This window comes from Nothoprocta perdicaria, unplaced genomic scaffold, assembly GCF_003342845.1.
Source record: "Nothoprocta perdicaria isolate Ctin4 unplaced genomic scaffold, notPer1 scaffold_120, whole genome shotgun sequence".
NCBI classification, from domain to species: Eukaryota; Metazoa; Chordata; class Aves; order Tinamiformes; family Tinamidae; genus Nothoprocta; species Nothoprocta perdicaria.
Window position 1 is genome coordinate 2,144,700 of NW_020454317.1, and position 25,673 is coordinate 2,170,372.

The 25,673-nt window shown below is 44.1% G+C and overlaps 1 protein-coding gene across 1 annotated transcript; it reads right to left on the reverse strand.

Moving 5' to 3' along the window:
- Window positions 1-433: 433 nt before the first annotated feature.
- On the reverse strand, window positions 434-24,311 carry WDR3 (WD repeat domain 3). The gene is made up of 26 exons (XM_026054336.1): window positions 24,118-24,311; window positions 23,203-23,412; window positions 22,930-23,045; window positions 21,072-21,150; window positions 20,647-20,742; window positions 20,029-20,145; window positions 18,889-18,990; window positions 18,691-18,788; window positions 17,629-17,724; window positions 17,119-17,349; window positions 15,856-15,949; window positions 15,070-15,171; window positions 12,595-12,680; window positions 11,990-12,125; window positions 11,246-11,302; window positions 10,458-10,558; window positions 9,229-9,340; window positions 8,983-9,117; window positions 7,833-7,883; window positions 7,105-7,170; window positions 6,405-6,497; window positions 5,983-6,030; window positions 4,782-4,825; window positions 4,051-4,179; window positions 3,438-3,531; window positions 434-2,983 (listed from the first exon to the last, which is right to left on the reverse strand). Exons 1-26 carry the CDS (start codon window positions 24,286-24,288, stop codon window positions 2,828-2,830), a joined length of 2,820 nt encoding a protein of 939 aa, XP_025910121.1. The 5' UTR covers window positions 24,289-24,311; the 3' UTR covers window positions 434-2,827.
- Between the last annotated feature and the right edge of the window lie 1,362 nt (window positions 24,312-25,673).

Below are 25,673 nucleotides of genomic sequence, written 5' to 3' on the forward strand. Positions count from 1 at the left end.
GATAGGGGCTGTGAGTACACAGTACTGCACTGGACACAGGGGACCCTTAGGTGAATATACTGGCACCAGTGACATTAATGACATTGAGGAATTCCATTTTTATCCTCTTCACAAAATCACTGAGGTTGGAAGGGACCTCCGAACACTGGAGGTCCCTTCAGGATCACATCTAGGTGACGCAGGATCACATCCAGCTGGGTTTTAAGTATCTCCAGCGAAAGAAGTTCTGCATCCTCTCTGGACAACCTGTTCCAATGCTCTGACACCCTCAAAGAAGCTTTTCTGCACATTCAGGCATATCCTTCTTGGGCCCGTTGTCTCATTTCTTGCTGGCCACCATTGAAAATAGCCTGGCCCATCCTCTTGGCTCTCCTTTAGGGTATTTGTACACACTAGTAAGATCACTGCTCAGACTTGCTCAGCTAGGTTAAACTGCTCAGCTAGGTTAAACTGCCCCAGCTCTCTGTCTTTCCTCATAGAGGAAATGCTCCAGACCTCTAATCATGAGTCTATGCTAGACTCACTCCAGTAGATCCATGTCCCTCTTATACTGGGGAGCTCAGAACTGGAAACAGCAGTCCAGACAGAATCTCACCACTGAGTAGACGATGAGGATCAGTGCACTACACTGCACTGCTAGACATAACTGTGTCATCCCTCAGATTTTCCTTTGAGTCAGAAGATTTGGCCTATTAACCAAGTTTGAAGGGCAGCTCAGGAAAATGCTGAAACAGACACACAACTGTAAACATGATTTTAACTTTACTTACCTTCTGGAAGAAACCATAGGAAGCAGCGCCAAACTTGATCTGGGATTGTCCAGTACTAATGATTTTGCTACTAACTGTGCTGATTCCTGCCCTAATGCTTTTCACTGCTTTCTACAGATAGTCAGTAGTTCTACATCAGGCCTCTCAGTTATACTTTCTCAGCATTCAAGTACATCACAGTTGCTGGTAGGTCACAAGTGATACAAATCACAGAATGAGCAGGAAAGTTCAGGAGGGAAGCCCTTGTCAGTACCTACAGCAAGGACAATCACCCTCCAAAGTGTAATCCTTGGACTACTTCCAAGGATTCTTCTAGAGTCCCAGTGACAGGAAACAGAGAAGCTGGTTAAGGAATTCTATCTCCTCCAATGTCATAGATCAGAGGAAAGAATCTGTCATCATGAGATGACTCTGTCCTAGATCACTATTCTCTGACACTATCTATGGAATCGTCATTAGTTCTTGAGTTCAAGTGTACCTTTGGCCATACCTTTTCTCCTGGGGTTTTCAGAGCAGCTCCTTATCTAAGCTCCAGGATAAGCTCTTCTGGCATCAATGTAAAAAAAACAGAGCACATCATAAGGAGATAGAGAGTCAGTGTTTCCCTTTAGGTACCTGCTTTTGGTATCCCTCTCCTCAGTCATCACTGCAGAAGATGCAATTGGTATCACGAACCTCGCACTTCTTCACTGGGTGAACACTCTTCATCCTTGCGTTACTAACTGTCCAGCTCATTTCAACAGAAGCTGTCATGGAAACAAGATGCCAACTGCAGTTACCAACACTTCATCATCCTACGACTACACAATGCATCCTCTTCCTCACACCACAGTGACTTCTCTTATAACTATCTCCTTTGGAAACAGCAAATGAATAGTTTAATAACTGTCAGGATGGAAACATGTTTGAATGTAACTGCTTGATCCAAAACCCCATCCACAACTAAACAAACATGCAATTATACCTGGGAACAACTGGCAGAACTATATGAAGATGACTATTTGTAAAAATGTCCAATTCCCATCTCCTGTAACTGGAGCATGAACTGCTGATCTAAATTACTCAGGAAAGGAACAAGTGAACCATTATTCCCAAAAAGGTTATTTACTAGCAGCAAGCGTTTTTTAAGAGATGTAGTTATTCAATCTGAGGAGCTATCAAAGACTGGCAGAGAAAGAACTGTTAACAGAACTGCTTACCTTGTGCATAATTGTTAATAATAGAAAACATAAGGTAGGCAAGGTTTATAGCATCTCAGTCAATAACTGAGATGCTATAAAAATCCAGTTGAAGCTCAAGCTAGAAAGAAATCCAGCTTTGAGTATCCAAGTCAGACCCATAAGTCCAGTATGTAACTGTTTTTTCCAAAGTACATGGAAGCAGTCTCTACCACATTCATGAACCTTATGATAACCATTAAAAAAACACATGCTACAAACGAACAAGCAGCAGAGACTTCTTCACTTTCATCACTCCCTCCCCACCGGCTCATAAAAATAAACCTTTATCTGACACAGGACATGTACAACATTGTACCAATATTGTAAAACATCTGGTGAACTGCAAGAAGGAGAGTGCAAATACAATGCTTCCCAAGCATTCAGTCTGCCAGCTGTACAAAATACCACGATCTTTGACTGCAACCCTTTAATTTGTACCCACAGATTTTATTTCCTGGAAAAAACAACAAAACAAAAAAAAGGCTATGAGAACTGACCATCACAGCCAGGCAGCTGAGGTTGTACTAGAGAGAAATAGCAGGATAAAATGCTATATTCCTCAATATGCTCATAAAGCATTTTGAAACATGGCAACCACCCCAGAAACAGCTCAAATACTTTCATATACAACAGACCATAGAGAGTTCATGTCACTAGAAAAATTCATTCCCGGTTGGCACTGTTCCCTGGTGAAAGGTGAGTTATTCGACAAGGGGACAAGCCAGCCTTCAGCCCAGTCACTGGGCATCATCACAGACAGTCAGCCACAAAAGCAGTTCCACAGCCAGCATAGAGGCTACATGAATCCATCTCAGTGTGGGTTATGGGCAGCAAATGCTAAACCACTGCAAGAACCATCTTCTCCTTCTTCTTCCTCTTCCTCCTCTTCTCCTCAAAACGGTCAGTAGCATCAGCAAAAAATTTCACCTCATCTTTGGCCTCAATCTCCCTCTTCAGGTACTGGAGACCTGCCATGTTGAATCCCAACACATCCTGTAGAGAGAAACCACCACCACACTGTTTGACCTGTCTCAAGCTTGTTAGGAGGCAGAGGACGCCTGGAATAGGAGACACTGTGTCCACTCTCTACTGAGAGACTATGAAATCAAGACCATCCCACAGACTTAAATAATGCAGTATTATTTAAATGCAAGCTCTATCTTAACAGGGGGAACAACCAGAACCCAGAATAGTGCCTCTGTTTCGCACATTTCTGTCCTGAAAACCAAAAGTGGAGTGCGTGTGTGTGTGATAGCAGAATCACGGCAGTGGTTCATCACAGCAGGAAAATAAGAAGACAGACAGACTTTATTTGTAAAGGAAGAAAGTGAGATGAGCTCAGACCCCTAACATCTTTTCCAAAGAGCACCATGGACAATTCACAACCCCATCCATCGGCACATCCTGTTATTGAAGAAACTGGAAAAGGAGAGACTGTGACACTCACCCGGGCCTCACTGACTCTGGAGATGGTGGTTTTCTTCAAATTCTCTATCACACTCACCAGCATATGGTTGCTTGTGATCTGCCCAAAATGTATCCTAAAAACACAGCAGACAGTGAGTTATGATATATGCAGCTATGTTGTTCTTAGTGGCAGACAATCAGTCACTCTTCTGAGCCTCTATTTTCTAAAAATAGGATTTTTTCTTAATTTTTCTATACAGATTTAACAGGTATGGAGAGATTCAGTTGAAAAAGCTATTTCATGAAATTTCTCTTTAACACACCAAGGGAAAGGTCTCAAGAGCTTTAATGCCAGAAATAGATGAGAAAAACACATTTTCTAACACACTTCTATGAGTGTTCATGGAAAGCAACAGAGTCCTTGCAGCTGCAAGAATAGGGAACATTCCCCAACTCTGTAGTGTCCTAAAGTGCTGACTGACAGCTCAGGAGAAAGGACTACCTCTGTCACAGAACTGACACAAAGTGAGCTCATGACACATATCAGCAAGAGGGGAAGAGCAACCCACTATGACCAAAGCCCTGTTAGAGCTTCCTGAGGCCCATGTTCTGCTAGCAGTAAAACTAGCAGATTTGCTTGGTGCAAGACTCACTTGAGAAGGAAGATGAGAGCTCGGCACAGGAGTTCCACCTCTGAGCCCAGATGAATGTGTTCACTGAAGAGCCTGAGGAGATCAGGGACATAGGAGAAAGGCAGTACCAGGAGAGACTCTTCCAGCTCACTAAGAAAAAAGCAGGGAGAGGGGAATGGTGCAAGAAGTTTCTCATACAAAGGCTCTGCTGAATCCCACTGCTGGTCTATGACTACCTACAGGCAAAGGAAGTGCACCCTCACAGACTACAGTCCATGCAAACACCTTCTGGCACAGGGAGCAGGCACATAAACCACCTTCCCACCCTAGTATCCTCAAGCTGCTCTTCATGTACATGTGCACCTCCAAGCAGTCAACATTGCATTTCAGTGGAGTGGTGACATCTTATACAAAATACCTGTTCATCCATTGAAATAGTGACTTGAAAATCCATTTCACTGTGTCCCCCTCACCCCTGCCCACCTGCATGGCATCTGTAACCACAGAACCAGAGCTGTTCTCTCCCTTCAATGTAGTCATATGCAAGCTTCATCCAGCACTGCCCATGAAAGGAACCATTTTTATTCCCCAACTGCACATTCCCCAGAAAGGCTGCCAGACACAGTAACTCATTTCTCCTGCATTCCCCATGCTCGGCAGCAAAATCCACACCAGGACCCCACTTCGCATCAGTCACAGCAATCCAATGGTCAGACACAAACCTGTTCAGCAGCAAGGCTCTTTTGACTCACCTTGACTTGACCTTCTTGAAAACTTCTAGCACATATGCAGAAGGCTGTAAGAGAAGGAAGACATCAGCTCTGCATATTAAAAAACATTCCAAGAAAAACATGTATTTTATGATCCATTTCATCCAATTAAACACAGGCAATCACATCTTGTGATTGATCAGTCTGAATGTAACAGATAAAGTGGAAATCTCTTCAGCTCCCAATAGCTGCCAGTCTGGGAAGTTCTCATTCTCCCTCCACAGACCATAATCCCAGTCTGTTGATACTCTGAATGGTGAAGATTATTGTGAAAGCTTAACTACATACAATTAGCTAAATTATCTCATACTTAGTGGTTTAAGTCTTGTACAAACTGGATAAAAATTTGGTAAAACTGCTAAATTGTATGTACAAAACTTTACACAAACTCAATTCCTACAGATTTAATTCCTGCTACTGTTGTTTATCTGCTGTAGGTACTTTTTTTATCACAGGATACAGATCTGGGAAGCCGTTAGAAGGAAACCAAAAGGCAGTTTCATCTCACATTGCAACATTCTTCTCCGTATAAGGAAACTGAATCTAACCTCACCCACTCCTCAAAGTGCTTAACTATTAAATCATGGCATTGTATTTATCCCTCCTCTATCTCTTCAACTTGCAGTTAAAACTACCCATAGCCACAGAAGAAGGGAGAGAACAGCTCTGATTCTGTGGTTACAGATGCCACGCAGGTGGGCAGGGGTGAGGGGGACACAGTGAAATGGATTCTCAAGTCACGATTTCAACAGATGTTCAAGTATTTCGTGTAAGATGTCACCACTCCACTGAAATGCAATGTAGCAAGGTAACTGCACCCTCCTGGCAAGAGGGAGATACATTTGTCACCAGAAGGGCCTGAACCCCTATTCCCTATTTTCTTATACCCTGAGAAAATACAGTAACTGCCAGCTCAGTGTGCACATGATAACATCAAGGCCACCAAACCCTGTTATGTGCAAAAAGTACTTTTATTGTACTGTATATGTGCAAAAAAGTACTTTTATTACACACATGCAAGATGAAAAAAATATATCTAAATGTGTTCATTTTATAAGAGAGTAAAATTTTCCTTTCAGGCTGATCTAAACTAATCCTCCCTCCCCAGCACAACCCAGTATTTTGGTTCAGCCAGCAAATGAAAATAGACAGCTGGAGCCTGTGGCCTACGCATTCCACTTACGGTAATATTTCCATAGGCACGGAGGATGGGATTAACAGGAAGGGGAACCTGAAGACAAAAAATGGATTAAAAGGAGGCACATACATATACATGTGTACAAACACATATTCCCAGAGAAAATGTTAACCCACAGTAGAAGATAGTTTCTAATCAAAGAAAAAAATCAGAGGAAAAAAATCAAAAAAAAAAAAAATCAAATAAAAAATTCTCAGATTCCCACATTTCTATCCTCTGCAGGACTTCAAAGAAGGCTTCAATTGCAGCTACAAGATAAACCTAGTTCTCAAACATGCAAGTTTAACTCATTTTCCTCCACTTCTTATTTTCTATTTCCTGATTTTATGTGTGTGCTAGGACTTTCTGCCAAAATGACAGAGCTGTCAAGATACATGCTTCCGGTGTGACAAATTCCTGTCTTTTACCTCTTTTCCTGCAGCTTTGCATATGGCCTTGTGCTCCTTGAGTTTTGCCATCTCTTCTCTGTACAGTTCAATAGCTTCCATGATCCGTTCAGCCTGTGTGGTACATGACAGGTACATCAGTCACCAACAGTAAGCAAAAAAAAAAAAAAGAAGCAAATTTCAAGTCCAAATAAACCAATGAAGGAGAAAGAACATGGGCTGATGTGCAGCATCACAGACACATCTTGCTCAAAAAGATAACCTTTGTTCCAGACATTACTGCTATTCTGGATAGTCCTGTAGTGTCTTAAAGGAGTCAAGTACCACCTGCAATCCCCTCCAGCAGCTCTGCAACAATGTTCTGCTGCAGTTTCACATGCTGCCTTGACATTGTACTATCCCTCCAGCAAGCACTGGCAGGATCAGGCCTGCCTGTCCCACATGCAGCAGGCAAAAAAACCTGCAGCCTGACTATCAACAGAAACTCATGCTTTGTCCCCTAGAGAGATATCTCCCATTGGCCAGGGTGCAGGACAACCTGCTCTGGCAGCTGGATCTGCATCTGCACCTTTTCGTCTCAAACAGCAGCTTCTTTTAGTTGCTGTCCTTACACAATGGCACAAGGCACTTCTCTGCAAACTGCTGCTCAAGCCCTGTGACTCTCCCATCTTGACAGATTGACAAGGCAAAAAGCAACATTGGGGGACCCACACAAACTTACCGCTTTGATCGTTTCAATAGTTTTCTTTCCTGCTAGCCCTGTCTCTCCTTGTGTCTCTCCAGCCACCTACAAAAGAGAGAGTCTGTAGCTCCTTCCTTCAGTCAGCCAAGGGGCTGATACAGCATATTCCATCACACTCCCTGCTAAAGAAAATATCAACCCCATAGGCTGAACTCACTTCTCTGGAGAAATACATGACTTCTCAGATGCAAAGCTCTTTTCAGAATAGAGGTATTGAGCTAATGCTAAGCTCTGAAAGTCAGGGCCTTTGCACAGCCTTTGCTCAACCTCAGGGCTGAGTGAGCTGATCAGAGTCAGCTCTGATCATTTGTCAGATCTATTGTTGGCAATACAACCCAAGCATCTGAGCTGGGTGGACCAGGCTTCACACCTATCGCACTTAACCTGCAAGCAGCTGTCTAAAGGCAACCAGTCTTTGCTAGAAAGTTGCTGCAGACATCAGCTGTGCACACACAACCACCAGCTGGACAGTAGGGCTTAAGAATTTCCGGTTACTGTGTAGCAGTCTGGCCAGCCCTGAACATTCTCCAAAACCACATCAGATTGTCAGTAGCACTGGAATCACCTGAGGGAACACAGTTTCACCAGCACTTTTCACAATGCACCTCACAAAGAAAGGGCATTACCAGTCCCCTCTGACAACTCTTCTATGTTTCTCACAGAATTACTCAATACAGATGGACACCCATCAAGATGGTGTTACTCACCACAGGCTGCTCTTCCTTTGCCACACTCTCCTCATATTCAGCTTCTCTTTGCTGTAATGAAGGAAAACACAATATGTTAACACAGGTGGGCAAGCAGCAAGCAAAACTAAAAGTCTGCTACAGAGTGATTGAGCAAGGTGTGTGTGGCTTCCTTCACAGACTAACTGCAGAACCTTGCAGCCCAGCACAGAAGTCGGGACAAACCATCACAGGCCAACAGTGCAAGTGAAAAATGTTTGCTCATCCCTGTTTCCCTGCATAGAGAAATCTGTTGTTTTCTAGGACAGAAATTAGTGTCACCACTCAGGATACAGCAGCAGTCCACACAGTTCACAAAGCTGAGACTGAAAGAAAAGCAATTCAGAAACAGACCTTACCACCTGGAATGCAACACAGAAGAAACAAACCTAGGAAAGTCTGAGGATTACTCTAACCTGTAAGATGAAAGAGCCCTGTCAGGCATCTCTCATGTTAATGGGGCCCTATTAGTAATTCACTGCCAATGAATTCATGTCCACCTTGCTATTGGAAGTTGCACCAAAATACACATCAGGAAGACATTGTCTCTCATCTCCTGTGACCTCCCTCATTGCTAGTACACCAACTACTGGACATTAAGATGCTGCCTATTGGTCACCTCAGTGCTCTGCAGAAGGGCTGGGTCAAAACTATTTCTTGCAAGTTTCTCATCTATTCCTGCCCCACCACATACAGCTACATTCTTCTCCCAGTATGGTTTGAGAAATGTTTTAAGATAGGGTGACAGTCAGACTCCTCTGAAAAAATACCATGGAAATAAAAAGATGAGTCAAAAGACAATTGCTGGAAGAGAATTTCCAATTGGACATATAGAGGAGGGGGACACTTTTACATCTCAAGGATGGTCTAGCACTGGAAGAGGACATTGAACTAGAGACCTACAAAGCCTATCCCAATCAAATCTTTGAGTTCACTAGCCTTTGCAAAGCAAGAAGGAGGGGCCTCTTCCAGCATCCCCGAGCTCCAAGACACGCTACTGACATAGCATAGATCTCTCACACTTGAAAAAGGGACAAACAAGACAAACTGCACCCAAGAGGACACCCTTTTGGGTAACAAGATACCCTGTTGAGCAACAGCTATCTTTGGGCAGGAAGAATGCAACACTCACCATCTCCCTTTCCTCTTCCAGTATGAGGGGCTCTCTCGTTCTTTCCCAGAGGCGCAAGGACTTGTCATGGGATGCTGAAACCACATAGTCTCCATTAGGACTGAGTGCCAAGCACCACACCTCTTGGTGATGTCCCTGCATGGTAGGGAGAGGAAATAAGACATGAAAATCCAGCTCCCAGTTCCGAGAGAAGAGCAGCTCACATTGGGATAATGCCTCTTTTTAACGACCTCCAAAACCTCCTACCTCCAACGTCTGGATGTGCTCAAATTTATCTGCATCCCACTGCTTAATCTTGTTGTCCTTCCCAGCAGTGAAGAAGAGATGGGATTTGGCAACAAACTGGAGATGCATCACACTGGGGAGGGGAAAAAGAAAGTTGGGGAGAAAGGGTCCTAACCCATGCATGTTAGACACAGACAGCTGAGTGCCCCACAGATCTCTATCTCATAGCTCTTATCACCAGTTATCTCTAAAAAAATTCCCCCGACACCAACATTCACTGTAGTCCCAGTTGCCACCATATTATCCTAGAAAGAGTTCACAGAATCACAGAACAGTTGAGGTCAGAAGGGACTTTTAGAGATCATCTAGTCCAATGCACCTGCTCAAAGCAGGGTCAGCTGGAGAAGGGCAACATTCTGCGCAACCAGCTGGAGTCGGAATATCTCCAAATATCGTGACTTCACATGCTCTCTGGGCAACCTGCTGCAGTGCTTAACCCCTCTCACTGTAATTTATTTTTTCTCTCTAAATAGCATTTCTTGCATTTCAATTTGTGCCCATTGCTTCCTATCCTTCCACTTGATACCACTGAAAGGAGCATGACTCCATTTTCTTTACAATCTCCCATCAGGGACCTATAAACACCAAACCTCACCCCAAGTCTTCTCTTCTAGAGGCTAAACAACCCCAGGTGTCTCTGCCTCTCCTCATATGACAGATTCAGTCTCTTTCAGTCAGTTTCAGTCAGTTCAGACAGTTTCAGTCTCTTAATCATCTCTGTGGCCCTCTGCTAGATTTGCTACACAGCATGGACATGTCCTTGTACTGGGGTATCTAGCCTGGGTCAAGCAGCACCTGACGCTGCTGCAGAGCAGAAGCACCCAGTGTAGCTGCTGCTGTTAAGCAGAAAAAACCTGTGGGTTCAGCACTTCCAGAGAGCCCTTGCAACCTCTATGCATGTGGCACACTGCCTAAGATGATCCCTGAAAAGCCTAGCTCACAAGCTCAGTGCTAATATATATATATATATATAAATAAATAAATACATATATATATAGGGCACCACAAAACCAAACTAGCCAGAGCTTAAATTCACCCACCTGGAGAACTTCCTGTGACTAATGACAGTCTGCCTAGCAACTTCCCTGTACTCCACAGTGGACAAAAGGGTCACTTTTGTGTCATAAGGGTCATAAGCATTTGTATGGAAACTTGGCCACAGGCCAGAGATGCTGTAGGAATTGACTGACCTGTCGTCGTGAGCAAAGAGAGAACGGTGACAGTCTCCAAAGTCCAATCCCCAAATTTTCACATTCCTGTCAGCAGAGCCAGTGGCGATAAGAGTCCCATCCTAGAGAGCAAGGTGGAGAGAGGAAGGGTGTGACAGTCTACAAGCAGTTGCAGAAGTCATGGCTGAACCAGTAACTAACCACACTAAGTGGACAGATACTTGGAAAAAGGATCAGGAAAGCATGCTGCAGAGGCCATCTTTTCAGCAGGGTTGCATATGTTTGTGATACTGGTACAGCACCCAAACAGCACCCTTGCTCTTCTTTGAGCTTCTGTAGGTATTTAAGACCTTAGCAAAAAGCTTGACATTTCTGCCTTCCCAGAAGCTACATCTCAGATCAAGACAGGCCAGGAATGAACAGGCATGAAGACATCACTCCCTCTCAGTACTGCTCCCACCAAAAAAGTGATTCAAACACAACTAAGGCAGTAAGAGTCTGGACAATAAGTTTAGCAAAGACCAGATCTTTAGCAAAGATCATAAAATGAGCCAGGATTATGACAGTTTATACTCCTCATAAAATAACTTGGTCACTCCTGCCACAACCCCCATTCTGTGATCCTTTCCAGCAAGCATAGGATTGTGGCATCATGACGGGTTTGCCTAGTCTCATTAAGAAAGCACTCACTGTTAAGTGAATAGCAAGAAGGTGATAAGAAAGCACCATCCTAGAGGTGCAACCTAACAAATGGTTCTCACGGTCATCAACACTACCATAATTCCACCTGCAGTCTTAACAGTACTTACATAGGAAATGTCCATGCACAGCACTGGCAGCTTGTGTCCATACAAGGAAAGGAAAAACTGAAGGAGAGAAAAGCATCTCAGTCAGACCACACTGGGCAGACTTGTGAAAACCTTGAATACGAGGCTAGTCTTCCTCTGCCTCAGCAGCACTGTCCTTCCTCTCCAACACCCTCTCGCCCTGCAGGTGGATAGCAGCAGGGCCACGATGGCAGAACTGAGACTGGGCTGGAAGTACTCAAGCTGAGTGACCTCGGTGTCGTTCATCAGCGTATCTAACTGTGCTGCTCTGTCTTGTGTCATTCCTTTGTTTTCACGTGCTCGTACACAAGTCACAAGATCACTGCTCAAAGTGACACACACACAAGTGACACAGTGCACAACTCACACTGCTCAAAAGGAAGGTTCTCTTCCCTGAGTTTTGCCTCTGCTATGCCCCATTTAAGAGCCATATGTGACACCCATGTGCCCCCACTCTCAAAATGCCACACAGCTTTGAAATACCATCATGCCTGCAGGCCTAGGGTGGGCCTTGCCACCTGCAGTTTCTCAATGCTTTCCGGATCAAACACAGATTTCCTCCCCAGCACAGGCCAACCCTGCTTCTGTCACGTTTGTTAACAAACGGGCACCTGAAATGGGATGCTCGCCTCTCTGATTCTGTTTAGTGTTTTGGAATAAGTGGGCACTTTCAGGTTGCAATTACATCACTCTCTGCAAAGTATCACAGTCCATCTGGCTACATACCTTGAGTGTGTCAGTGTAGAAAATTTTCACAGTGCAATCTAGTAAAGAGACAGCCAGCAACTTCTGGTTGGGGCTGTACCGCACACAGAGAACATCTTCATCCAGCTGCAAGATGCGCATCTGTTTCATAGAGAGCCTGGCAAAGACAAAAAATAAAATCATTTTTCTTTAGTAGTTAAAAGACAGAAAGAGGCATGAACTTGTGTTCACTCCTCCCCTGCTCTTGCACTCTGGGAACACAAGCTTACTCTAATATGCAGCATCTCCATTCCATTAGGAATTGAACAAAAAAGGATCAGAAAACTGCATGACCCTGAAGGCTAATAGATCTCACTGCTTAATCCAGTGCTTAATGATCTGGATGCCCTGCCTGTGATTAGAGGCTAAACACACACAGAAGGAAGGTTAAAGTCTGTAACAAGACTCCTTTTTCAACTAAACTCAGATCTTTACAAAATAACTCTGAAGTTTCCTCTTGGAACTTTCCTCTTCAAGTTCCATGCACATGCCATGGGCATTTCTTACAATGCACAGCAAAGGCCAAACTATTCATTAAAGAGAAAGATTACTGCAGCTAAATGCAGCATAGAAAGTTTTTTTCTCACCTTTTTTGAATGCTGCTTTCATCCTTCACAAGCTCAAACTCCCAGAACTTGACACATTTATCAGCACCTCCTGTCACAAAGCCATGCTGCAGAGAATAAGCATTTAAAATTAAAATAAAACCAAAAACACATTTCACTATAGCCCAGAAAAATCTCACACTCGAGGAAAAGCCAACGTGCGAGGAGGTTTTGGAAATGCTCTATATTCCCACAGCATTAATGTTTAGAAGAACATCACAAGGAGCACATACTCTGCTTGCAGCACGCACTGCCTAGGGGTTAAGCAAGAGCCACATCAATTTCAGAAGGTGAATTTGAGAGGCAGGTCGGAGTCTAAGACTCCAAATGCATCTGGGCTGAAACTTTGCAACTGAAAGCAGTCATCTCAGCTGCAGGCAATGTAGTGCATATGTTTAGTGGTAAGCTGACATCCTCATTGCTCCTGGATCACACACATCTTACCACCACCCAACAAGAGCAGCCTGCTAAAGGAACCACATCTCAGACAAGAATTCTTGTGCCAAGAACAAGCATGAAACTGTCCAATATGTTTTAATTGGTGGAATAAGTGAATCCCAGTAGGTTACTAGTAGCTAGGGTTTTGATTCCACTAAAAAAACAACACTGCAACTTCTAGCACAACATGACCACCTAACAAAAATAAGAAAGGTTCATTAACAAACAGAAGAGGATGGTGATAGCAACGAATACGAACCAGACTCTGGTACTGGAGATAAAGTGATGAAGGAAATAAAAAGACAAAAGCAGATCTCTACAGACAGGCTACTTTGAATCACACAGATTCACACAGTATGTGAAACAGAAATATAAAGTCTTTATTATTATTATTCATCTTTACTACTACTTGTGAGCAACACTCAAAGTGTGTGGGTTCAGGAAGCATTTCTTATCTGTTACGACTAAGGAAAGCAATGCACCATAGTCACATCACCAAGTGATGAAACACTGCTCCAAAAACTCAGGTAGCTGCTTTTTGACAGCCTTAACATGTCAGACACTTCTAAATCAGTGTTTCAGATCCTCTGGGGTTCTCGAAATCATGAATGTTAACTCTCAGCAATTATTGAAATACAGGGGGAAATCTTGGAGGAAAATAATATAACACCGTAACTCAGAAAGAATAAATAGGTAGGACTGGTAACTGCAAGAATAGTCGTGCAAGGAAGGAAGAGGCAACTGTGGATTTTCTCAGACCAAGGGGACACACCGAGTATCAATTCACATGAGTTTATGGAAAATTAACTTCACTTATTATCCTTTAGGATTAAACTTGCAGTTGCTAATGGAGTTATAGTGTTGCTTATGCAAGGCATACCACTTGCTCTTGCACTACATTTTGAGCAGAGCACATATGATATGCATAAAAGACAATGCTAACAAATCTCAAAAGTGCATTTTAAATGAAAAATACCTAATAAATTGACATTGCGCTGCTTACAGATTTTATCTGTGATATGGGAGAAAGCTAAAGATAAAAGGAAGCCTACAGGCAACGCAAGGATGACTGGAAAAGTAACCAAGAAAATGATTTCTCTATAATAGCACTTAAGTTATCCAAGCCACCTGACGAAAATGGACAGAGAGAAAAAAGTTAATTTATGTGCTTATGGGTCAACAACCTTAAAAGCCACAGACACAAACCCTCCACTGGGAAGCCCAAAAATTGCCTTTGGAAGGGGACACAGTGGATTATTAGCTGACTACATGTTCTCACTGCAGACCTATAATCAAAGAGCTAAATAAGTGCTTGACTGGATTCAAAAGGTAATGGTGCACTTGGTACTGCTAAACTTTCTACAACACATCCTCCTCCAGGGTCCACTAGGCAAAAAAAGATGGTGCTTACTTTAAAAGGTCACAGAAACAATTACGAGTCTGGAAAACACATCCTGCTGGGACACACACACGAGTTCAACCACCATATCGGATAGATAGGGAGAGCGATTTGGTTGCACTGGACAACAGTGCAAGGCGAACAAGAAACACTATGCTAACCAAATTTTTAATCCAACAAAGGTACCAACAGTTCTAATGAGTTTGAGTTAAAGCTCAGCAAGCTGAAACTAGCTTGGTGAGCTAGTTTCAAGCAGAAAATTTAACAAGGAGAATAATGAGGCACTGCAACGGATTACAAAAGGCTGGAGGTCTCTACAGCTATAACACACACACACACACACACTGTTGTGGAAGTCTGAGTGCTCTCAATCATTCAAAAATCACAGCGGGTGTTGAGGACAGCAACTCTCAGCCTAGTGGTTCACTGTGATGTGCCACATAAGAGCAGAGAAATATTTTGAACTTGTGCAGATATCCACTTCTGCATTTATCTTAAATAGTACCAGCTGCACCTTCTGCCTCCCAGGAGCAGGGAGGTTCCCATACTCTCATCAGCAGCACAAACACAACACTACAGGAAAATGCAAGAGGTCATACTTAGAAAGCTGGATGAGTTACCTGGTCTGGTGAAAGAGCAATGGACCACACTGCCCCATCATGAGCTGCCAGTGTCTCCATCAGACTTCCAGAAGCCAGGTCATACAGCTGCAACTTCCCTGTCTGGGAGAAAGATATCAGAGACAAATCAGCCTCTTGACTTTCACTGCACAATCCTGAACTGCTTCGGGAATGTTAATCAGATCTGCAAACACACCTGAGCCTCATGCTACAACCCTCTCACAAATGGCAAAAAGAAAAGCTCAAAGCAGAGTCCAGAGACCAAAGGTCTGAGCTAGCAAAGATGAGACTCCCACAATGACAACGCAGCCATTTGTATTGCAACAGTCAGCTCCAAGGGCAGAGGAGAGCTCAGAGGGAACCCTCCCAGACTGCCAACTCACAGGAAGAACTGCAGCAGAGCTCTGCTGAGAGCCAGGTTGAGCCCCTGCTGCATTTGCAGCTCTACATAGGAGTCACTTCTGGTCAGCACCAGTCTCTGCCCCTCCAAACCTTGACAGCTCCTAGCAGGTAAGCACCCCTGCTGCCTATCTCTCGAACAGCCACAACAGGCTAAACTCCTCATCTATATCAGAGACTACGCAAAGCTCCACTCATCTGTCTTGCTCAAGCTATAGAAAGTACACTAAGGGCCCAGTAACATAACAGATACTGTCAGAGATTTTTATCGCTAAAACAGATTGCTCCAGAACAGAAGGTGTAATGCATTTTCAGTAAGGCTGGCTTAGTGACATTTTCAGAACATACTTGGGCATATTCTGGAGCTGCAGAAAGGACACGATTTACCTTAGTGCCAACAATGACCTGCCGATCTCCAGGCACAAAGAGTGAGCATAGCGCATAATCACATTCCATTGTTCGGATGCACTGTAAGGTTGATCTGCAAACAGAGTCCAGAATCTCTCATTACATAAAAATCCTGGCCCATTTGTGTGACATGATCCAGAAATATCTTTCAAAGCAGTCTCTCCTCTTTCTTTTCATCTGGGGCCAGAAGGTACAGCACTGCCAGCCCACAGACCAGCAGGCCACTCTAAATGCTAAAGCATTATTACTGACATTTTCCACAAAAATAGGCTATCATCACATAGTACTCCTGACATTGTCATTGTAAGCAAGGACAGAGCCACTGTTATCAAACTGTAATTCTTCCCATTCTGGAGAGGAGGGAGCAATTTTGAGATAGCACTCCCAAATGAAACAGAGCTTGGAATCAGCAGCACTCAGGAAACTCTGGGAGAACATCAAATCAAAATAGGAGTCCACCCAGTTCAAGACTAGATGCCTTAGAGCATATGGTAAGAAACACAAATGCTCCCTAAAGAACAGGCCGTAGCTACTGCTTAGCCTAACAGTTGGTATAGAACCACCAAACAGTTGTGCTTGGAAGGGACCCCTAGAGATCACCTAGTCCAACCTTCTTGCTCAAGCAGAGACAGCACAGGGTGGCATTTAGCCAGGTTTCAAAGACCTCCAGAGAAGGAAACTCCACAACTCACCCTGGGCAGCCTGTTCCAGGGCTCTATTACCATCACAGTAAAGAAGTTCTTCCTCATGTGGAGATGGAACTTCCTGTGTTTTAATTTATACTCCTTGTCCTGTCACTGGCCACCTTGTCATTACTCCTTGTCCTGTCACTGGCCACCACTATGAAGAGTTTGGTCTCCTCTTCTTTACATTCTCCCCTCAGGTATGTATACAGATTGATCAAATCTTAAAGAGGGAAACAAAACCCCTAAAACATATTGTTATGTCTTCAGTGATTTGTTCTTCTGTGCCTGCCACTAAACTTAGCCTGAGTGTTGTTTTACAGCATGAAATTCCATGAGTTAATTGCACAGTTTTAGTTCTCTGGCTTCTCAGTTTCCATATCCAGGAAGGAGCGGAAAAAGAGAGGAGTACATTGCAGGTATTCCTACACTGAGTATTTTATATTTATCTATCATTCAGTCTTCCTTATCACTGAGAACAAAGCACCCCTGAATTCTGGTCACACATAGGAAATGGTCATACATAAAATGTGGAGACTGACACAAGGAGATCGCAGACCTGTTCCAAATCTTTACAGACTCTGCAGCTGCTGAGAGAATGGCAATGTTGTCAGAGCTAAAAGCCAACGTCCTGACATCACTGCGGTGGCCTCCAATGGTTATCTTAGATGTACGGACAGCCTGTGGGACTTGCGCTGACAGGTTCAGGTTATATGACTCAATGATGTTGTTCTGGAGCAGCAATACAATCTTCAGCTCTCCTTTTGGAAAGAGAGTCAAGTCAAATGACCTGTTTGATTAAACAAAATCAGAGCCGTAGTTAGGACAAAATTTAGGAGAAATCAAACAGCAAGGGGGAGGGAGCAAGCAAGTGTACGCTAAGCCATTATGTAACAGCACTGCCTGTGGAAGTGCGGCTGGAGTAGCAGCTCATGGCAGGCCTCTCTCCAGCTCTGAGCTGAACAGCTCTCACAGAGAGAATCTTCCCCCTGCAACAAGCTGTTCCTAAGCCCTTCCTAAGCAGCTGCATAACCACAGTCCAGCTTCTACAGCAGGCTTTTCCACTCACTTGATTTTAGCAGAAGCTCTGACGTTAGCAACCCGCTGAATCTCCTCCTGCAGGCTCAGCTCCACAGTCCCTTCAGGTTGTTCTTCAGATTTCTGCCTAGAAACATCAATTAAGGGGGCAGATTCAAATAACACGGCACAGCCACCATAAACTAACAGAAGTATGGATATTAATATAACGACAACACTTAGCCTGCTGAAATTAACTGCCCCTTTATCTAGCAGTCCTGCCTGCATGAGACAAAAGCTCATGCCCATTTGCAGAATAGTCAAAGACAAACTGTCCGCATAAGACAAACTGGACAAGTTCCTCTTCTGGAACTGAATTGCACAAAGTCACTTGACAAAGTCCCATCATAAAGACGGATACAAAAAAAAAAAAAAAAAAAAAAAAAAAACAGCAGAAAGCCATGTTCAACTGGGATCATCATGCTCTGCTCATCTCGCACCACCCTTCTATCTCCAGAAGTTCTCAGTTGCTGCCAAAGTACAGCTCTGGAATTACCGGGCCCATGCTTGAGTTCCAGACCGGATCCAGAGAGCTGTTGGAGACATCTGTTAAGTGCCAAAATACCCAGAGAGCAAATTAATACAAATTAGCCATGTAGTAAAGCTCTCACTGGTATCCTTGCCTGCTTTGAAAGAGGACCAGAAGGTGTCAAGTTCACTCTGATTTTTCACATGAATCTCCCATATCTGAACGTCCTATCAGGTACTTAATTCAAGCAGCAAGTACAGTAAACATAAAGATCAAACGTAAGTGAATGGCTCTGCAAAAATGCATTTTCTAGCCATTCCTTTGCACATGAGGGTTTTTTTGCAGGGATAAGACTGAGAATGAAAAGTATTTCCTTACAGTCTCTAGGACCAGAGAAGAGTTAATCAAACAAGAACCAAGAATGCACAGGAACAGTGCCCCAATAATGCAGCAGCTCCCAGATACAAGATGACCAATGGCAGTCCAACCCCTGTATCAGTGATACTTGAGGGGCTTCCTGACAGTTCTCAAGGCACAGATAGCATATAAACACCGAGAAGCCTATAGGCCATTAAGACTGCTTACTTCGCTTTTTTCTTTGCTTTCTTTGTTTTCTTTTCCAATTTCTTTTGGACTTCCTCTTCAGAAAGAACAGAGAACACTTCCAACACAGCATCTGTTCCCTAGAAACAAGGCAAACAGTCATAGGCTGGCCCTTGCAGAGATTAACTGGTCTCTTACAGATATCTCTGTGATTCACTAGCAGGGCCCTCCATTACTTACATGGCAAGCCAAAATTTTGCCTGTTTGGTCCGCGGCTAGAGTGACTACTCGGTCTCTCCCTTCTCGCATGATGGATCCAACTTTGCTGCAAGTTAGGAGACGCTATAGGGAAAACGAGAACATTGGTCTGGAAGATAAAGAGATCTTAGGCAAACTGAGAAGTGTGCTGATAAATAAACATACAAGGGCCTGGTAGAGCAGTAAGCATTTACATGACCTGCAGGTTTACCTCCTTATGTTTCTTGCATTTTAGCTGAAAAACAATTACTATGAACTAAGATTGTCAGCAAAGTGATAAACCAGAACCACATAAAAGACATGACTGAATTTGAACACTACAATGGCAACAGAACTTAGTTGTGCTGTGAGAGGAGGCAGAAGCAAGGTGGAGAACAAAGACTTTTAAACAGGCAATTAAAGGGACAGAAATCATTTGAAAATAGAAGTGGGGTAAAGTATTTAATAACATCAAGTATTCACCATAATTACAAAGGAGCCTGAAATGTAAGGGGATTCAGAAATCTTCCCTAGAAGGAGATACTCAAGGAAATCTCTACCACCAGCACAATAGAAATGGCTTCCCACTACAGGCTATGATTCCACACGTAGTGCTTTAGTGCTTGATCATGGGGGTTGGACTAGATGATCTCTAGAGGTCCCTTCCAACCTTAACCATTGTGTGCGTGTGTGCGAGGGTGAGTGACATAGCAGTGGTGCCCCTCTGACCTTTCACTTTCTGTTACTGAACTGCAAAAATGGGCATGGGCACTGAACTGACCAGTTATCAAACAGCTATTTAGTAACACCGTCAAACTTTAAAGACCTACTAGACTCCCCAAGCAGAGGACAAAAATAAAGCTTTCAGTGGGTAATAAAAACATCTGCACATGTTTCAGCACATGTATTGCGCTGATGTTTTGTAAGCAGATGGAGAAGCAACCACTGCTGAGGAAAGTGTTAAAAAGCAAGACAGAACCAGCATATCTTTGCTAATATACTAAATATGACACTCAGGGCATAAGCTCAACACAGAGCAGCAGCATGAGAACAGCTTTCAATGCCCTGCTAGCTTTGCAAGGGGCACTGTGCAAATGGATTTAGATATGTCAATCCACGGCCAGTGTGGAAAAATGAGCTTACATCCTCAGGACTCTCATCCAGCTCTAGAGTCTCATCTTCTTCGGTATTTTCATCTGCTCCAAGTGATGACCCTTTGCTTTTCTTGGATTCTGGTTCATCAGGGTCTTTGATCTGTTCCTGGACCAGAAAAAAAAAAAAAAACCCCACACACATAAGGAACACCTTAAAGCACAAGACCTAGGGTGTTCCAGTTCTTACATGATCCACTCACACTTTATTTCACTGAAAGAACAAGTGGTTAGGCTACACTGCAACAAAAGAATGGGCTTGGCCATGCCCATAGGTAGTCTACACTGCAAAACAAGAGTGGCCTACACCATGCCCGTAAGCACCAAACCCTTTTCTCCACTCACAGAAGTGTCTTTTCTATCTGTAAACTAGCAAGAAGACCGAAGAATGCTCTGGAAACCTTGTCTCACAGTGCCTGCAGCTTCACTTGCAGGCTAAAAAACTACAGAAAACGGCAAAGTCTCCCCTAATAGCATCTTATAGACTTTCAAACAGCAAAGACTCTTATCTCTGTTTCCCAGAAAGTCATGAAGATGTGATGTGTTCCCATCCCATATTGGTCCAAAGCAAAGCAAAAATTATGAGGGATTACAGAGGAAACAGTCTTACCTCTTGGATATAAGTGATATCCCACACTCTCAGCTCACTGTCAGCAGTCCCAGTGATCAGACGTTTCTCCTCTGACACCAAAGCCAGTCCCCAGACCTATCCAGAGGCACAATTTGAGGAAATGGTACACAGCTGCTTCCCCTATCTTAACAATACCAGAAAAAAAAAACCCAACAAACAAACAAACAAAAAAGACTTTGATAGATTTATTTAAATTGAACTGAGTGAGAAGAATATCCAGATAGGACCTCCACCAATGACATCTGCCTTGGAATCACCAACTTGTGCATAGATATGAAAGTTCCTGGGAATGCTGGAGAGCTCTCAATTGCTCACCCTTAAAGAGTAATAAGTAAGCAAAAAATACATCGGTAAGCACAAAGCAAGCTATGACAGACAATCCAAAGCCCTCACATTCTCTTTACCTCTGTACGGTGTCCAACCAGAGTTTTGAAGCAGTGATGGGTATCCAAGTCCCACCATTTCACCATTGCATCTTTGCCACTGAAGGAGGGGGAAAAAAAAATCAGCACTTAGGATATGAGGGAATGCCACTAGAGGACATGTAATAGTCTAAAACATGCTGCAACATATCACAGATGGTCTGCTCAGGTGAAGAACACATCAAATTTCGCAAGCTGCATAAGCATAAATACACAATATGGAAATACTCCAAAAGAAAAGGGTAATAGGCAAATCATTAAAAAGTGCTTTATCCCCTGGGTCCAACACCAAGTTATGGTCTCACAAGGCCTCTTTTGTATCTTATTTTAAATGAGAATAATAAGCACAAAATGTTGGTCAAATCCCAAAGCTGCCTCTGAACTAATGAGAGCTACCGCAACCTGTACATCAACCCATTTCTACACACCTTGCATATCAGTATACATGAGAAGAAGCTGCATTCATTTTGGACAAAGATACGGAGTTGCTCCATACAGCTAATGCAAAATAAGAGCTGTTTTACTGTTTTTTTTTTGGTTTTTTTTTTGTTTTTTTTTTTTAAGTTGCCATAAGGTCAACCCTCCTTTGAATATATATTCCTGGCTATTTTGCTACCCAAATACTACAAGAGTTCCAGAGAGCAGTTACTTGAAGGCATTCAGGTCCTTTCTGTATACCCTATGATAATTAACACTTATTTCTCTAATAAACTTCAACTAAGTGAAATTATCAAGTAAATTGAAATAATTGGTGTTCTTTTATTAAGTTCACTCAGGACAAAAAAAAATCTGATCAAAAGTAATATTTATTGGTAATACCTCTCTTTTTTGTTACATTTCATCACAAAGGAGTCAAAGGTACTTGTTAATCGTACAGAGTCAGACAAAAAATTCTGTACACAGAGGAGAGCTCTCAAGGAGTTGCTCAGGCAAAACACACACTATTATCCTCACAGTAGAATGAGGTCTGTTTCTTGAAAAAAAACTGAAATAAGGAAGGTAAATTTTGCACCTCCAGAATATTATGATTTCTCCACTTTGTTAATAAAAGGATGCAAAAGCAATATGTATCTCAGCTTAGCTGTTGAGATTTGAGAAACATTTCTAACGCTGGTCTCAAAAGACTTGAAATTGTATTAGAAAACATGGACCATTTACCAGTCCACTAAAAGATTGTTTTTTCCATTACATCAAAAAAAAAAAGTTTTCTAGTTTTATCCTGAGCAGATCAGATGCACTTTTCTATTAAACTTTTAATTGACATATTAATAACCAATTACTGAAAGATATTTGAGCATAACTAACTCATGTCAACTGATAATTAAAAAAAGAGACACAGTCAACTCCCAAGGGGTATCTAATTAAAAAAAGAATTTATCATCTTTTAATTACTTCGTATAATTACTATTATAGGTAGCAATTTGTCTTTTACGTTACTGAGTGAACTGCACGTTACACATAGAAGATTAACCTACTTAATTTTTCCAGATAAACAGTAAAAATGGTCACACACAAAATAAATATATTGCTGTTATTCACCATATTGCTATTATTTATCACTACAAAAATTTTAAGTGCTAGAAAAATGCCAAACCAACTCAAACTATACTTTCTGGTACAGCCGTTTCCCTTTTAAGCAAAATACCTGGATGCAGGCACCAGACTTACTAAATACACGGATGTGCCAAAATAATATTTTAAGATGCTAGTGAGTCAGAAATACCATTATTCTATTATAGTATTACAGTACAGGTCTCATATAGCCAAGATCACGCTTTTGAAAAAAGACAAGCACAGTAAGAACTGTGGGCCTGAAAAAAATATATACGGCCTGGCTCACCTGGTAACCAGCAGGTTCCTCTTCAGGAACAGGACTTGCGTGACCGCATCCTTGTGCCCTTTCAGTCGGTACAAACCGCTCTCATTGATGACATCCCACACAATGACATCTGTGTCCTGCAACAGATAAGGTGTTTCCAACAGAGCAGTATCCGTCTCTGCAAAATGTCCACCTCTCTAGGCTCAATATACTACGACAGCTTCCTTCCCAAAATTTGAACATTAGCAATGACTGATTTAAATGACATTCTTGCACTTCATGTTAAACTCTCACCTTTGAGCCAGACACCAGGCGGCCCCCTAGGTGGTCGTACTTCAGGGCTGTCACTGCAGCCTTGTGTCCATTGAAGGTGACATTTGCTTCTCCACTTACGAGGCTGAAGACACGGATTGATCCATCTTCATACCCTACCGCTAAGTGTAACCCATCTGGAGAAGGGCAGAGACAACTGACCTCATGCTTGAGACCTTTAAGGATAAGGACCTGCAATTTTAAGGAAATGAAACTTGTATCGTGGTGATAAATAACATATCAGAACTGGACACACACAGCAAAAAGAATATATTCTGCCCATCTAGTGCACTCCCCACTGAAAGCTTCTGCTGCCTATAAGCTCATTTCCCAGATCCCAGTGCTAAATAAAATGTAGCAAGTTCCATTTTACAAGAAGAGCAGCTAGACGAGAAGTAATTTCTCATAACCAAACAGGAAACAGGAACAAAGGTCTAGCATGGCTTCTATAAGTCAGAAGCTTTCTTGTTCACATTTTAACTGTCAAGAGAGCAAGAACCTTTGCTCAAAAGCCTGCAAGCTTCTCACTGACCCACCCCCTCCCACTTGGCCTCCTCTTTTCAGGCACAGGACAGATCTGCTTTTCCACTGACCACAAAAGAGCCTGGGAACTATAAAACCACCCCCAAAACATCACGCTGCTAGTCTGGCCACTCTGGCAACCGCCAAAGTAAATCCTGAAAACAGATGGTATCTGACAGGAGAATTTAGGATTTCAGGACCTGGCAGGAGGCAAAGCCAGGCCAAAGCCTGCAGTGCTGCAGCTCCCAGGCTCTCCTAGGCACAGGGGTCACATCAGAAGCCTCACTTCCTGGGCAAAATGCCGCCAAGTGAGGCACAGCTTCTGCTGCAGCCCTACCTGGCCCACTCCTCGCAGCAGCGCTTGCCAGCTCTCACCTTCTCGCCTTTCCGCGTGTCCCACACGAAGACGTGCTCGCAGGCCGGCACGGCCACGCAGCGGCCCCGCTCGCCACGCAGCGCCACGAAGGCCGCGTTTCCCCGAGCGCTGCCCACGAGCCCGAAGAGCGCAGCCGGCCCATAGCGCAGGTACTGCTTCGTGAGCCCCATGGCGGCGCGCAGGGCGGCGCGGAGGCGCTCCGGGCTCCACGCGGCCCCGCGAGACCGCTACAGCTCGAGGGAGGGAGGGAGGCGGGGAGGAAGGGAAGAGGAGGGCGGGCAACGGCTGTGGCGATGGCCGTGACGCCTCAGAGCGAGCCGCCCCGGGGCCCCCGGGAGCAGGGAGCAGGGAACACGGAGCAGGGAGCAGCAACCGGCCCCGCCGGCCGCGCCCGCACGTGGCCGCTACTGCGCATGCGCCTCCCTTCCTCCGCTCACGGCGAGATCGGAGCCGCGTCAGAGGGCGGGAGGACGGCGCGCCGGAAGTGGCGTTGCGAAGCTGACGGCCTGTGCCTGCAGCTGGGCGGAAGGGGTAGAAGCTCCCGGAAGCGGAAGTGGGCGCGGGGTGCCCCGTCCGTGTTTAGTTTCTTCTTTCTCTTCATCTTGCGCGCTGGGTGATGCCGCCGTCCCGGCGTCGCGCGAGCCCCTCCGGCTGGGCGGGGTCAGCGCCCGCCGCCCGTGAGTAGCTGCGCGGCCGCCTCGCGAGAGGAGCTGCCGTTGCTAGGCGTGGCGGCGGCGCGTTGCTAAGGGCCGGGCCGGAGGGCGCAGGGAGAGGCGGCCGTTGCGGCGGCCGTTGCGGCGGCCGTTGCCTTCGCCCCGGTCTGCGGAGGGGCAGCCTGCGGTGGTTTCTTTAGGTGCTCAGGCACCACTACTGCTTGGTGTCTGCTTCGGTAGCTTCCTTGGTGGGGCGAGGAGTCCCGCCTTGGTGCTGGTCGCCATGAGGAAGTGCCCTGTCGGGGGAGGAGGAGGACGTGGTTTGACCGGCGGTTTAGTTTCTCTGGCGGTTCACCTGTCATGGCAGGAGAGCGAAGGAGAGGGGGTGTAATAACGGTCATGAAGGCAGGAAACCGTACAGAGGGGTAGGAGGGAAATGGCAGAAGGGATACCCTTAGTTTTGCTGGTAGTTTATAGTGAAGACATTATAAGCTGTTTGGAAATGGTTAGGATTTTGTGGGTTTTTTTAATTAGGTGCTCTTAGGTGCTGTTTAATTAGGTGCATACTTAGGTGCTGTTTTGTCTACCTGTGTAGTGCATGCTTTTATTGCTTGGCGGTTTGCGTTGCGCTTTTTTTCCTTTCCTTTTTTTCTTTTTCCTTTTTTTTTTTTTTTTTCCCCTAGCTATTGCATCTTTGTTAGTATTTATGTTCTGGAATGTGGATATTATTTTATCAAAATTGTCATTAGTGATGAAACTGAAAAAAAAAGGGTTAAATAAATTGATATGTCCGTGGCAAGCTGAAGTTACCGGTAACTGAAACTAGAGTACTTATGGTAGTTTAATTTGCTAATAGCAAATCACTAGATCACTTCCATGATCCATGAAAATACAGTAGCTCA